We start from the raw sequence: 14,379 nt of genomic DNA on the forward strand, positions 1-14,379 counted from the left end.
CATTCATACTAAGTTGAAACTACGCTTTTAATTGTAGCAATTTATATTTCGAATATAATTCGACGTTTTATATCAGAATTCATCAAAATTTATTAAATTAAATTTAAAAGCGCAATTTTCTCAATAAGTTGTCATGAGATTAAAAAAAATGTTTACGAGTTGTTTAAATATCGAATAAAATTTATTAAAAAGCGCAAAAAAAAAAATGTGGACAATAATAGATATCTACAAGTTGTTTTGTAATTTCGTCCGTGAATTTTCTTTATTGAGAACCCAAACAGGCTTCAAAGTACTAGTCGAACTCTAGTATTATCTACAAGAGTTCGAGTGGGTTATCGTTTGCATCTACAAGCCATCTAGACCTCAGCTGGGAGTTTGATGATGAAAGGATCAAAAGACTGTTTAACTGGGTCATGGCTTTGTTTGTTCGCTCCAATGCTCACCACACTAATTTAATGTGCGATAAAATGAGATGATCTTTCCAGGGTCCTTTTGATGCTTGAGATAAGACAGAAAAAAAAGATTAAGGAGGGATCGGGACTAGCGACCCACTCTGATGCTTAAGTCACCAAAGCTAAAAGAGAATGATACTGAAATGAGCATGAAAAATATTACATTTTAGTATATTTTATTTATAGGAGGATTGGACTGTGTGTCCTAAATGAGCTGGAGATCACATGGCAGTTGTTCAATGATGGAGGTCCGCTGTCAACTTCAAACAGTCGTACCGACAGTAACTATAGTTTCGTAAATCAATGCGCAAGACCCAAACAAAATGTGTGTGACTCTACGGTCTTTCTTAACTGGTCCATGTGGCGTTGACGGTTACTGTTTAAGGAGGGATTACCTCATTGTGCCACATGTAATTAGTTAATTATGTGTGATATTTAAGGGTGTGCATCGGTTCGATTTAAACCGCATATCGAACCGAACCAATTGAATTCAGTTTTTTGGTTCAACCTTTTTGACACGTCAGTTCGAGATCGATTTTAGTTTTAGGTGTATTTCGGTATCCGATTCAGTTTGATAAAAAAAATATAAAAACCCGAACCGCACTAAATTACGCATATTCTACATTATTATTATTATAGCATGTTAGAAGTTTTTTTTTTTTTTTTTTTTACTATGGTTGAGATAATAAGCCAATATAGATGTATTTTAAAGTATTCCAGAAAAATTTATTGTTAAGGTAAATTTAATGAGAAAATATAGTGATTTTTTTTGTTTTTTTTTTTTGTCTTTTTAACTAAATTTGGTTTGTTCGGTTCAAAACCAAACCAAACCGAACCGAATATTTTAGTTTAGTTATACTTCATTTTATATATTATTCGATTCGGTATCAGTATAAATTATTTTGGTAATTTTGGTATTCGGTTTTCTTGATTCAGTTCGTTTTTGAACCGGTACACATCCTAGTAATATCACGTACAAAGTTTTATTTGAAGTTTGCCAAAAAAAAAAAATGTCAATGTTAAAAATTGAGAAATTTAGATATATAATATATTCAAATTGAAAAGTTTAAATATGTAATAAATTCTACATTGAATCAAAACGGTAAAAAAGTTATAAATTTAAGGTATGTAATGTATTAAGAAAAAAAATATGTTTTTCTTAAATTTTCCTTTCCCGTCCTTTTACTCACCCTTAAAGTTTTTTCTTAAAGTATTAAATTCATTAAAGTCAAATTGCAGTTATAACTGCTACAATTCTAGATGTAATTGCCAAATTTATATAAGGATATTTCAGTCATTTCCTTTTCGTCTTTAAACCGCCTACGCCATGAAATTGAAGATCCACGTTCGGTAGAATCGCAAAATACAATTTTTTTTTTGCAAAATACAATCTTATTAATTTTTAACTAATTCCTTTAAAAAATATTTTTTAAATAATTAAAATTATCTATTTTATTAAAAAAAAACTGTAACTAATAAAGTGATATTACTTAAATCTTCCAAAAGAAAAATTAATAGAAAATATTAAAAATTCATCTTTCAGTGTAAATTAAATGTCTAAATATAAATACTTCAAAAAAAAAAAACTCTCCAAATATAAATAAAAAATAGTTATAAAAAAATTAATTAAAAAAATATTACTTATTCGGTTTTTACCTTTTCTGTTTCCTATTTTTTATTTAGGGTCCTATTTTTTATTTAAGGTATGTTGTATTTCCTATTCTTATTTAAGGTAAGTTAGCATTATTAGGACGATGATTTGTTAAGGTAATTATACTTTTCTTATTCCTTTTTCTTCACTTTCGCAGATGATTTGCGACTCTATTAGTGGGACTGCTGACCACGGAAATTTTTTTCATAAAAGGTGAGGATCAAACCCTGGACCTTTGGTTAAGGGAGGAGAAGCCTTTACCACTCCATCATAACACGTGGTTTTGATTAATTATAATTGCACTAATATAAAACTAATCTAAAAAATATTATTTATAATTATTTCATAAAACATATTTTTTATTTATGTGGTATTATTTTCAAATAACATAAAACTTAGTATAAGTAATTATAATTAATTGAGACTCAATATTAAATTTAATTAAAAAAATTCGAAAAAGATAAGGGGCATTAAGATTCTTTCATTTAAAAAAAATAATTTCGTTTATTACATAACGATGTCGTTTAAGAGGCGAAACAGCAAACCGAAACGAAACAGCAGAAAGCATAAAAGCAGTTTCCATATATCGCCCAAACATTTTCAGAGTTTTCAATTCGTTTCTTCCTCCTTTCAGGTACCAACCCCACCCTTTTTCCTTCCTTCCTCTCCTTTCTCCTTCTTCTCTCTCTCCCTAGATTCCCTCTCTTTCTTCTGTATATACGTATTGTATTTGCAATTTTCGAGCTCTGTATTGAAATTAAATTTCATTCTTTTCTCTTTTTTGGTTTAATAATAATTATGATTTGGTTTTTGAGCAATAATACCGATTTCATCGATTAATTCTGGATTTTCTAATGTCTTAGCAATCTAATTTAATATGGGTGTAGTTAATTTAGCTAATTGCTTTAATTGAATGATTTTGAAGTTTTTGGTCTAAAGCATTTATACCAGGAACTTCAATTTTGTGATCTGGGTCTTGGCTGATTTTGATTTTCTCTCTGGTGTTTTTTCTTTCCTCCGTTAATTCAGATCGGTTACGAGAAGGAATTGGGTAAATTAGGGTCAAATTAAAGGGCTCCTGGTTATTAATCATATAACCCCATTTGAGTATAACCTAAGCAACAAGCGAATTGGGGATTTTTTTGATGCGATTTGATTTGGTGTAGCTGTGTGAGTTATTGAAGAATCTATATAATGGGATTTGCTGGGTTGAGTTTTGTGGATTGATATTTTGGGTCCTGCCTTCCTTCTTTTGTTTTCTGTGTGCAAGATGGGAAAGGGGGGGAAGGTTAATTGTAGGATAAATGTTAAGAGGAGTGTTAGGGATAGGGATATTGGTTCGGATGATTCGGATGAGGATTATGTGGTTGAATTTGAGGAAAATGGATCTGCTGATGATTCAGAGGATTTGGGGAATTCTGTAGATGAGTATGCATCAGAGGAGAGTTTTAGAAGTTTTATTGAAGAGGATGAAGAGGAAGAGGGGTGTAGGAAGGTGCTTAGATCGAAAAATAGAAAGGGTTCTCGAGCAAACAGAAAGATTAGGGGGAAAATTTCGCGGAAGAGAAAAAGGGTATCTTATGAGGAGGAGGAGGAGGTGGAGGAGGAGGAGGAAGAGCAGGAGGAGCAGGAGGAGGAAGATGAGGACTTTGTTAATGATGATGAGGATGATGAGGAATTCTCTCCGGATGACGATGGTGATTTTGTAGACGAGGAGGATGAAGAATTGACAGTGAGAAAGAGAAGTAATGATGTGAAAGTAGCCAAAAAGACTACAAAGAAAAGGGGCCGTAGAGGGCGTCAAACAAAGACAGCGAAGAAGGCTAGGGTTTCGAAGAAGCCTTTAGAGAAGAGAACGAGAAACAAAAGGAGGTTGAAGAAGAAAGTGAGGCTTGAACGTGATGATGATGATGATGATGATGAATATGAAGGTGATTTTATAGATGACACAGTAGATTCAAGAGAAAAGAGCAGGAAAAATCTGAGGAGGAGGAATTATGCTGTCTCATCGGGTTCAGAATTCGTATTATCTGGAGCATCGGATTGTGATTATACCATCTCAGAGGAAGAGAGAGAGCAGGTGAGGGAAGCTAGCAAGTTGTTCGGAGAGGTAAAGCCGAATTTGAGGAATTCATCTTCTGTGAAGAAACTTCAGGAGGATGTGGATGTATGCCAACAACGAAAATCCCCGGTAAGAAAAGGCAAGGAGAAGTTGAAGGAAGTAAAATCAGAGATGGGAAAACAGGTCTGCGGAATTTGCCTCTCGGAAGAGGATAAAAGAAGATTCAGAGGAACACTGGACTGCTGCAGTCACTATTTCTGCTTCACTTGCATCATGGAGTGGTCGAAAGTCGAGTCTCGTTGTCCATTGTGCAAGCAGAGGTTTAAGTCAATAACCAAGAGTGGAAGAGCAGCTGCAGCTGTAGGTGTTGATATGAGAAATGCGGTGATAGAAGTCCCCAAGCGTGATCAGGTTTCTCTTACTCGTTTCTCAATTGATTTAGATCTTTACATTCTTAAATTTCGCTTGCTCATTTCGGTTTACTGCTTTTTGTAGGTTTATCAGCCATCTGAAGAAGAAATCAGGAGCTTTATTGATCCGTATGAGAACGTAATTTGTACAGAATGTCATGAAGGCGGGGAAGACGGCCTCATGTTACTTTGTGATCTCTGTGATTCACCTGCACATACCTTTTGTGTCGGTCTCGGGCGCCAAGTGCCGGAAGGCAATTGGTATTGTGATGGCTGTAGACCTGTTGCTCTTGGATCCTCAAGCTCCCAACCTCAGGATCCTTTACCCGATCAAAGGACAACAAGCAACACGTTCAATAGACCTTCACCGGTCCGTAACAGCGGAGAAGGATTCGGTTTTGATCCTGTTGTAGAATCTTCGCCTCGTCTAGCATTTTTGCAAGGATTCGGGAATCTGCCTTCCCCTAGATTTCCAACCGGGAATAATATTCAGGTATCTGGAACCGGGGCACCAACAGTGTCACTGAGACGACAGATACACCGTCGTATACACAATCTCCTGTCGATTAGCAGAATTCATAATATGACCAGTAGAATAGATAGCATTCCACCTTCCAACTTGCACGGTGATCTTTTAAACCCTCAAATTGATCGGTGTAGGGAAACGGAAACGATTGCTCAAAATTCGACAATGCCAGAAAGGCCATCACGAAACATATTCCTTGATGAGAGATTACAAACTAATGATCATCCATCTTCCTCGCTGCAAAACGATGATCCTTTCTCTTTGAGAACAGGCCAATCGAGGGTGCAAGGAGTTCATGATCGAGCTAGTACAGCTACCGAAAGGTCAGTCAATCTGACATTATGGCCTGAACTCTCGGGGATGAACTCGATATCCAGCCACCAGCAGTTCCATCAATACAGCAGACCTGACAGACCCGACATTGCATCTGAAGTTAACTTATCTCCTCATAGAGCTGGAGAAGAGAGCCAATTCTATGTGGTAAAAGAACAAGTGCAATCAATGGTTAAAAGCCACTTGAAAAGCTTGTCTCAAGATATCGAATTAGGTATGTGACAACACTCGAAATAAGTGAGTTCCACGATATCTATGTATCAGTATTGCGTGGATTTGTAGCAATTATACACCGAAGTTCTCAAATTCTGAAATTGTGTTGTTTGTTTGTTTGTTGTGATGCAGGGCACGATACATTCAAGGAAATTGCGAGGAGTTCTACGCATACAATCTTAGCAGCGTGCGGTTTAGAGCATAAGAGGAGTGAAGTTCAGCTTGTTCCCGCACCGTCTATTTGCGTCCACGGAGATAGAGTGATTGCTGGAGAAACAAGTATAATGAAAGGTTTTTGCTCATCTTGCTTTGATTGTTTTGCAAGAGATGTAGTGAAGAGGATCATGGATACAAGATTACCAAGGTGGTTAAGTTTAGGACTTTGACAATTTTTTGTTAGAAAATTAGACCATTTATGCCCCAACCTGTTGATAGATAGATATATTTCTCACTGACTTTGAGCCAGCCATTCTGTGACGACGGATCCAAAATTCATTGACACGATGTTAGAGAGACTCGATTGATATTTATTGGGTGCTTTTGCATAAGAACTAAAGTTCCGTGACAAACTGGTGCTCACACCCTGTGCTCCCCCCCTTGGCTCCCCTTACACCCCCTGGCCCGCCCCGGGCTCCCCTTAGATCCGTCACTGTCACTGCAGCCATTGAAAGGCTCCATTCTTATTTGATCCCCATACTCATTAATATTGTTATTACTGATTCCCCTTTTCTTTCTCTTTTAACTCTGCCAATTTGTACTCAGATGAAAAAGGTTGAATTGGGTTTCAGTTTTGTATAAAAATAGAGAGATCTTACACTAATTACTATGCTCAATGAATCATTAATTTACATTCTTAGGTTTAGTTCTCTTTTATGTAGTTTTTTAGGGCTTAATACATTATTTGCCCCTTGAACTTGTCCAAAAAGCTTGACTGACCCCCTAAACTTTCAAAGTGTCCCAATAGCCTCCTCAATTTGCATAAAATATTCAGTTAGTCCCCTGAACTTTAATAACTTCATTTTTAATCTATTTTTGAATTATGTAATAACATTTTAAGATGCGTGGAATACATCTTCTGCATTTAATTTATTTTTTTGCGGCTGAGTGATCAATTGAATACATTTTACGCAAGTTTAGGGGCTAACTGAACATTTTATGCAAGTTCAGGGGCTATTGGAACACTTTGAAAGTTCAGGGGTTTGGATAAGTTCAAGGGTAAATGATGTATTTAGCCTTTTTTTTAGCTGTTTTATGGGGTGAATTACATTCATGACCCCTAAACTTTGCTTTAAATTTTAAAACCGGATATAGAAGTTATTGAATTTCGCAAAAGTCTTCTATGAAAAGTAAACAACAAAATATCTATTGATAGCCTCAAAATGGAAATCATCTTTGGTTTTTGGGTTTGAAATTCAAGGGGCATAAAGAAAGATAGTCAACGTTAAGGGACCATAGGTGTAATTTATTTTTGTTTTACTCAAAGAGTAGATAGTAAAGTGTTCTTGCTTTTGCCATTAACATATACCTAAATGAGCACCTTCTGAGCATGTTAAAATATGAGTTATGACATAACAATTCGTTCGACTCGTGTATTTGACGAGTCATGTAAACCCGACTTATTTAACCTTAAATATATTTATAAATAATATATGTTATTACTGATTTATAAGTTATTTTTTCCTTAAGCATAAGGCATAATGACAACCGTTTTCAGTTACCAATACGAAATATACAAATAACATAATACGATTATAACCCATTAATCTTGAATATTTAAAATCGCCAAAATGCGGTCTTAATTATAAAATATTTTATTTTTATTTTTTTTGAAATCTTATTTTCATTTAATGATAACCTGAAAGTAAAAGTGTGTTCAGGTCTATTTATCAACTAAAAATTCACATGAAACATAAGCTTACACTCATTCATTCCTACTACCACATTATTCAACACTCTCTCTGCCTTTTAATATATATATTTGGCAATTCTGCATATAAACCATTGCATACACTGCATATTGCATTGCTTCTTCTCTTGGCTGGGACTTCCATAACTGCACCGAAAAGCTTCCGAGTCCTTTTCATGAGAAGTCATCAGCAATGGCTGATAATAACAGCCCTTGAACAAACTCGCTCCTCTTCGCCTTCTCTTCCTGATCCTTATACGACAGAGGCGATGATTTTGTATTTCTGCTAATCAAAACCATGGATAAGATAAGAAAACAAAACATTGACGAAGATAATTATGTCATAGTTATTAAAGGCGCTAGGTGCAGGCGTGCGCGCCTGAGCAACACAAGGTGCACTAAAAGAATAAAAATGTATAAGACCATAAACGATAATACTAAATGCAATAAATACGAAATCATGACAATGTTCTTAATCATAACTTCTAGCATGTAACAAACCCCATATTCTAAAGTTTAAGTGTTCATTAAATAGTAAATCCTAAGTCGACAACTACTAATCAAAAGTCTCGAAATTCATCACTCCTCTTTATCCTCGTTATACTCATCTAGACAGTCAGTTTCGTTTTCCCGTTGTGGTGTTTGCATTTCTTCGATGTTCGTTTCATTCTTTTTGTTGTTTATTTCTAATCCAACAGTGGAGATTTAAATATTTAAACACATATCTAACTCTTTTGAAACCCTAAAACAAAAACCCATGTGACAAATAGGTGCACTTTTTATAACCACAGTGAGGCACCTCGGGATCCTCGGAGTGAAAGCGCCTGCCTTTGGGGCGCTAAGGTGCTCAGCCTAGTGCCTTGTGTGCCTGGAGCTTTAGGCGTGCCTTTAACAACTATGAATTATGTATCTCGAAAGTTACTAGATTCGAAGATAGGTATATGCTATAAAATCTAGTTACTAGGTTTACGACACGCAACAAAACTAGGAATTCATCCACTCCAAAGGAAAACAACAATCGGCCTATTTTAATTCCAGATGCATATTCTGAACAAAGTCACCCTTCCCTTGTTTGCAAAGAGGGTGAATAACATAATGAGAGAACCCTTCCTCTTGTTTGGTTATGGCCATAATTATTAAAGGCGCAAAGGGGTCTGAGAGTCTAGGTGCAAGGCTCAAACGTGCGCCTAAGCGACACAAGGCGCACTAAAGAAAAATAATATATAAAATCATAAATAACAACAATGAACAACTCTAAAATTCAATAAATAGTCAAATATTAAATCATATCCAACCAAACATAATCTTAATCATAAAATGCATGAAACAAATTTCAAATTAACTACCAACTCTTTCATAATCAGAAATTCATACTAAATTTTTTAAATCTAAAGACTAAAGTTCAACCAAATCCTTAGTTAATTAACTAATAGTATAATAACTACTTTTCATCAAGCTAAAGTCTCTATTTGTGATATTTCAAAACTCTTCAAAATGGAGCAATATTTTCTTGCTTTTTTCTTTCCAATATTTCCGCCCAAATCTTCTTTGTCTATTTTATTTATTCTCATTTAGTTTCAGTTGTAGACCATATAGATAGGAAAGAGATTAAAACATCTTATTTTTAACTTGGAACCTTAAAAAACACAGTAGCTTCTACATTTGAGCCTAGGCACTAAGCTCAGAAAGGCTCACTCAGGCGTGCGCCTCTTGAACAGAGCCCGCCTTTGGCTTCTCAGTCGACATGCCTGGAGTGCCTTTTGAGCCTGAGGCGCATCTTTGATAACTATGGTTATGGCATACAGATAGAGTGGAAGGGACACGAGAATGAATAACGGAAAGCAACCTCGTCCCTTGTACAGAATTTATAACTTCGACCACTTATCAATTCTTCTACAGAGCAGCTTGACCTTGCCATTCCTTCGTAAAGATTCTACCTTTTCAAAGGATCTCATGTTAATCATCAAGCTGTTTACCAAATGAGTTGGTCATATGCACGTGACAGTATGCAAACTGTGGTATGGTCAATTTCGAGCAAATGGCTAAACCATCACAAATTCACAATCTAAACTTCAAGATGTGAACTTTCAGAGCTTTAGATTCATCAATCTGATTAACTACTCATAGACATAGATGCCTAACATCCATAATATGGCAGGTACATCGTACATGAGCCATTTAAAATCCTGCACAAACTCTCCTATTCACCTCCTCTCAAAGCCAAGAAAAGGAACCCCTCACAATCTAATCATGAAATCCGTTGATAGACCAAAAATTTGATATAACTTGTTTGGACTGCTCCAAATTTGTCAGAATGAAGAATTCATTAAAAATCTTAGTCTATTTTGATAACAAAAAAAATCACCAGAAAAGGATTATGCCGAGGATTGTTTTTCTCCATGAGCATTACATATGATATCTATCGAGGAATATGCAACACGTATGAGATATTTTACCACAAGAAAATATATGCTATAGTTATCAGATGACTTACCGCTCTGAAACCTTCTCATCTGAGCATTTCTTGGATGAAGTTGTTTCATATGAAAAAGAAGGTTGTGTGCTTGTAATATCATCAGACATAGGCAAAATGAATGAAGACAACAAAGGATCAGGTGCTGCATTGGATGAGGAAATTATACAGGAAGAACCCCCAAAAAGAGATTGTAAATTCCCTTCTCGCAGTTCTTTCCTCAATAAAGTAAGTGTTGAATGATGTCCACCTTTACGTGATTTCCTCTTGCGCTGCATGTAAGCACTAGTTAAGGAAGCTAAAGCATTGAACCACGAAAAGATTATACTATAAGAAAATAGTTGCATACGTAGGCATATATTCGCCATTACTTGTAGAGCTATCAATTTCTAACACGACATCATGATATACAGAGACAAGTCACTTGACACAACCTGTTTGACACGATTATCATTTCTGTTGCATATATATCATATATAATCATCATGTGGATATGTAGATCACCTAACACGATTATGACACGACAACCCATTTTGACATCCCTAATTACTTGCATTGTTTAGACCCATGTAAGATGGAGCCTACATCCATGAGAATGTGCTGTACATACACCTAGTGTTGGCAAAACTTCAAACACAATGAGAGGGGTTACTCGGAGATTTGATGAAATACAAAATCATTGGAAATGGTAGCAGTGCAACGTTAGGTTTAAAAAAAAAAATTAAAAGGAAAACCGGATAATGCATCAAGTGAAGATTTCCGAGCTAGCTTTAGAAAAAAAAATCTTGGCGCCTTTCAAACAGAAAGCCAATAAGAAAAGAAGCTGGTTTAACATGATTTAATATGACAAGTAAAACAGAGATATATAGTAGACTACACCACGAAAATGAAAGGGAAAGTTTACACAACGCACAAAAAGATATGTAACAATTAATATAACTCGAAGGGAAAGGATATCTTGAATATATTTCCATGTTGTAAGGTTATATGTGCAACCATGTCCACCCCCACCCTCATTGCGCAAACTGGACAAACCTGTAAGAAACAGCATGGAGGTAATAAGCAAGATTAATGTTCAAGAAATTGTCTCGTTAGAAAGACACTCATACGCATCAATTTTATAACAAACAAAACTGAGTCCATAAAATATAGAATTTGTAAAATAAGATTCATATACAGTGGAAACTAACCTCCAAAGATCGAAAGAAGTATATAGAAAAAAAGGTACTTCCACACCCTATTCAACTCCACCCTACAACATATTTCTATACTTTGAGCATCATGCATATCAAGTGCATATACATTTCAGCTCAAGTAAAGTTTCATATGGCCTGAAGTCGGCACATTCGACGTTTAATATCTCATACTTAACATTGGTACTGGTGTCTATAAGGAGATTTATGTAGCTGAAGAGTTCGTAAATATAATGGTTCCCCCAATCATTGAACATAACAATGTCTTTGTCTGGGGTGACAGTGTTATAATGACCTTCACTACTCAGCTTGACCTAACTACTTGCTGAACTGTGCCATGCTCAAAGCAATTTTCGTCTTTGATGCTAGTACCAACATGACAATCAGGGTTTTATTTTATACAAACAAACACATTTGAAATCATAATAACCATGAAGAAGCCTTCCAAACATGTATATGTCCTGACTAGATCCTATTAAAAATATGGGTAGGTATAAACCCCGATAATTAACAATGTATGCAATTAACGTTTGGTATGAAACGACGTACCCCATTCTTTGCCTCTGTAGGATGTTCATCATCAATATGGCAACATAACCCCACAATATCAAAATATTCTGAACAGAATGGGCAGGGAAACTCCTCCCTTATATCATCATCTCCATCAATTTCTTCAAAACCCATAAACATATCTGCAATCACAATAATAATAATTAATTAATTACATTTAGTTCAGGTTAAAGAGAAAATGTCCTTGATAGTTGATTGCCTATAGGTACTATGACCCCTTTTGACAGATAGGTCATCAGGAAACAAACCAAAAGAAAATCACAGGATTATCTGATAGGCAAAGCTTAGTAAAGGTCTTTTTCTTTCCCTTGTTTTGTTCTCTCCAACTTTCCCATGAATTATTAACAAGCTGAGCTTCAAGATAATGAGATCAAATAAGGCTCGCCATAGAAGAACAAGAACTTTCAAGTTCTCCGATTAAGATTCTAATTTTTAGTTCTTCACTTCTATAATAAGTACTAATCTACTGAGGGCTTAAAGTTCAATGACTCGGCTGCTATCTACTCTCATTTCTCAGTTGCAGAAACTACCAAACTTTTCTATCACCGTTCTAAAATCTTACTCACTCTTGAGTAATAATCTACTGATCTCTAATTAGGGGCTTAAGGTTCAATCTCTCTGGAATCAGCTACAATGTCAAATACATATCACTCATCAATTAATAATTCCATTCCCTCATTTCCTGCTATTTTTAAATTTAAACCTCAATTATGAAAAATAATTTTCATCAACTTCGTTTTCTCATGAACCAACAGCAAAATTTCCAAAAGAATTCCAATTTCTTCAAATTCTTCCCTCGTACACGAAAGCTCTTCAAAGTGAAGCACGAGTAGTGTGCCTTAACCGTTATACTGGTAATAGTAATTATAATTAAATCAGCAAAAGGACAGAGAGAAAAAACCAGAATCTCCATTTGCTATCTCACATCCTCAGAAACCCATCAAAAGAAACATAAAAAATCGAGAATAAAAAGAAAGAAAAAAACCTACGAAGCATAGAAAAAGCTAAGAAATGATCATGGTTTTTGGCACCTCTGAGCTGAAATCAATTAGAAACAACCAAACATTTATACATTGATTAATTATATTGAAAAAGAAACTACTCTTTTCAAAGCTCACCAGATCGCGATTGAAGAACTGATTGGTATCTCCTTGAGGCTGAAGAGAGACGAGCGCTCCATGAATCAGCATCCATATTTCTAACAAATTAATGAAAATTTGAGCTCAGAAGAAATCGGAAACAGTAGCCAGTAAGAGATTTGATCGATTTGTTGAAGCGGTGATCTCAAATTCTTCCTTTTGGTAGTAGAAAAATGGAAATTTAAATAGAGGATTGAGCTTTGAGTCCCAAAGAGATGATGAAATTGATAGAAAAGGGGGCAGGGCTTGGAAGGAGTGAGATAATGAGGAGCTATTTGTTTGGGTTTTCCTCCTCTCTTTCTCTTTGTGGGTGAATTTCGTTGAAAAAGGAAAAGGAGTATTATCTCTGTTTTGCTGTTCATTTTATATTTTCTGTTTTTTGCTTTTTATTTTTATTTTTGGTAAACTGCTTTTTATTTTTATTATTTAAACGAAAATAAAATATTGGTAAAATAAAAATTGTGATTTCATCCATTGGCTTAATCCAATTTTTCCTTGACAAAAAAGTATCTGATATGGTATTAAGTTATTTGGGTTTTTACTGTCGGAAGGTCTTAGATGGATTTAAGTCAATCATGTTTTGATGGTTAGTCTTGACTGAAGCTTGATAATAGTCAAAAGCTTCGGGTATCTTGATCGACCGAAGACTGTCTTCGGATAAGTGTTTGGAAACATGTGGACCAATGAGCATGCTGGATTCTAAATATACGCTCATTGATTTCAGAAGTACAGTGGCATAGAAAGATAGGGTCGAAAGACCTATCGGATGCTGCCACATGTCTAGGTACACTTTATTTTATCTATAAATAGCAGAGATATTGCACAATCTTAGGTATCTTACTTCTATTACTCAGAACTTCACTTCTCTGATTTACGTTATCATGATATTATCTATAATATCACTAACTTTAGTATCGGAGATGATTCGTCGGAACTCCGGTCCCTTTTCTGACGTCTGTTGTGATTTCAGGCGACCGGAAAATTGATAAAGAATCATTCATTTACGATAACAGTATGTAAGCACAAAGTTAGTAAACAAATGGATTTTACTAACACCGTTTATCACATCATTGTGTTTTCTTTTAAAGTTACATCATCGTCTTAATACATGATATCATCAAAAGTTGATATTTCATTTGTGTTATGTGAGTAAAGTCAACGTAACATATTATCGAAGTTAACATATCATGTTATGAAAAGCTAACATCGTTGACCTCTTTCAAATATACAGTATGGATTCTAGTAATGTAGTTAGACTCTTAGGGAGGTAAATCTTTGGATGCTAGGCAATAGGATAATAAGTTACAAATTTTGTCTTATTAGGATATACATGTATTTTGTTTTTTTATTATGAAATTCATAAATGAAGTAATTTAATAAATGAAAGTAAGTCAGGATCTTTCAAAAAATGGATGAAAAAATGGATGCAGCAGTTAATGATACTATTACCA

General features: G+C 35.0%; 2 protein-coding genes across 3 annotated transcripts; one reads left to right on the forward strand and one right to left on the reverse strand.

Annotated features, from left to right (window-relative positions):
• Positions 1–2,661: 2,661 nt before the first annotated feature.
• LOC136205898 (uncharacterized) lies at positions 2,662–6,503 on the forward strand. 2 transcript variants are annotated; one of them, XM_065996745.1, is made up of 4 exons: positions 2,662–2,737; positions 3,133–4,576; positions 4,661–5,648; positions 5,780–6,503. In XM_065996745.1, the coding sequence occupies exons 2-4, from the start codon at positions 3,374–3,376 to the stop codon at positions 6,031–6,033; spliced, it is 2,445 nt and encodes an 814-aa protein (XP_065852817.1). In that variant the 5' UTR covers positions 2,662–2,737; positions 3,133–3,373; the 3' UTR covers positions 6,034–6,503. The 2 variants fall into 2 exon arrangements, with proteins under 2 accessions (XP_065852817.1, XP_065852816.1); XM_065996744.1 differs by lacking the exon at positions 2,662–2,737 and having other exon boundaries at positions 2,768–4,576.
• Positions 6,504–7,442: 939 nt separating this feature from the next.
• Positions 7,443–13,270, reverse strand: LOC136206014 (protein DEHYDRATION-INDUCED 19 homolog 3-like). Its single transcript, XM_065996909.1, has 5 exons — positions 12,908–13,270; positions 11,769–11,911; positions 10,982–11,061; positions 10,048–10,302; positions 7,443–7,836 (listed from the first exon to the last, which is right to left on the reverse strand). Exons 1-5 carry the CDS (start codon positions 12,981–12,983, stop codon positions 7,728–7,730), a joined length of 663 nt encoding a protein of 220 aa, XP_065852981.1. The 5' UTR covers positions 12,984–13,270; the 3' UTR covers positions 7,443–7,727.
• Positions 13,271–14,379: the final 1,109 nt, after the last annotated feature.

This window comes from Euphorbia lathyris, chromosome 9 (genome assembly GCF_963576675.1).
Source record: "Euphorbia lathyris chromosome 9, ddEupLath1.1, whole genome shotgun sequence".
In the NCBI taxonomy this organism is placed as follows: Eukaryota; Viridiplantae; Streptophyta; class Magnoliopsida; order Malpighiales; family Euphorbiaceae; genus Euphorbia; species Euphorbia lathyris.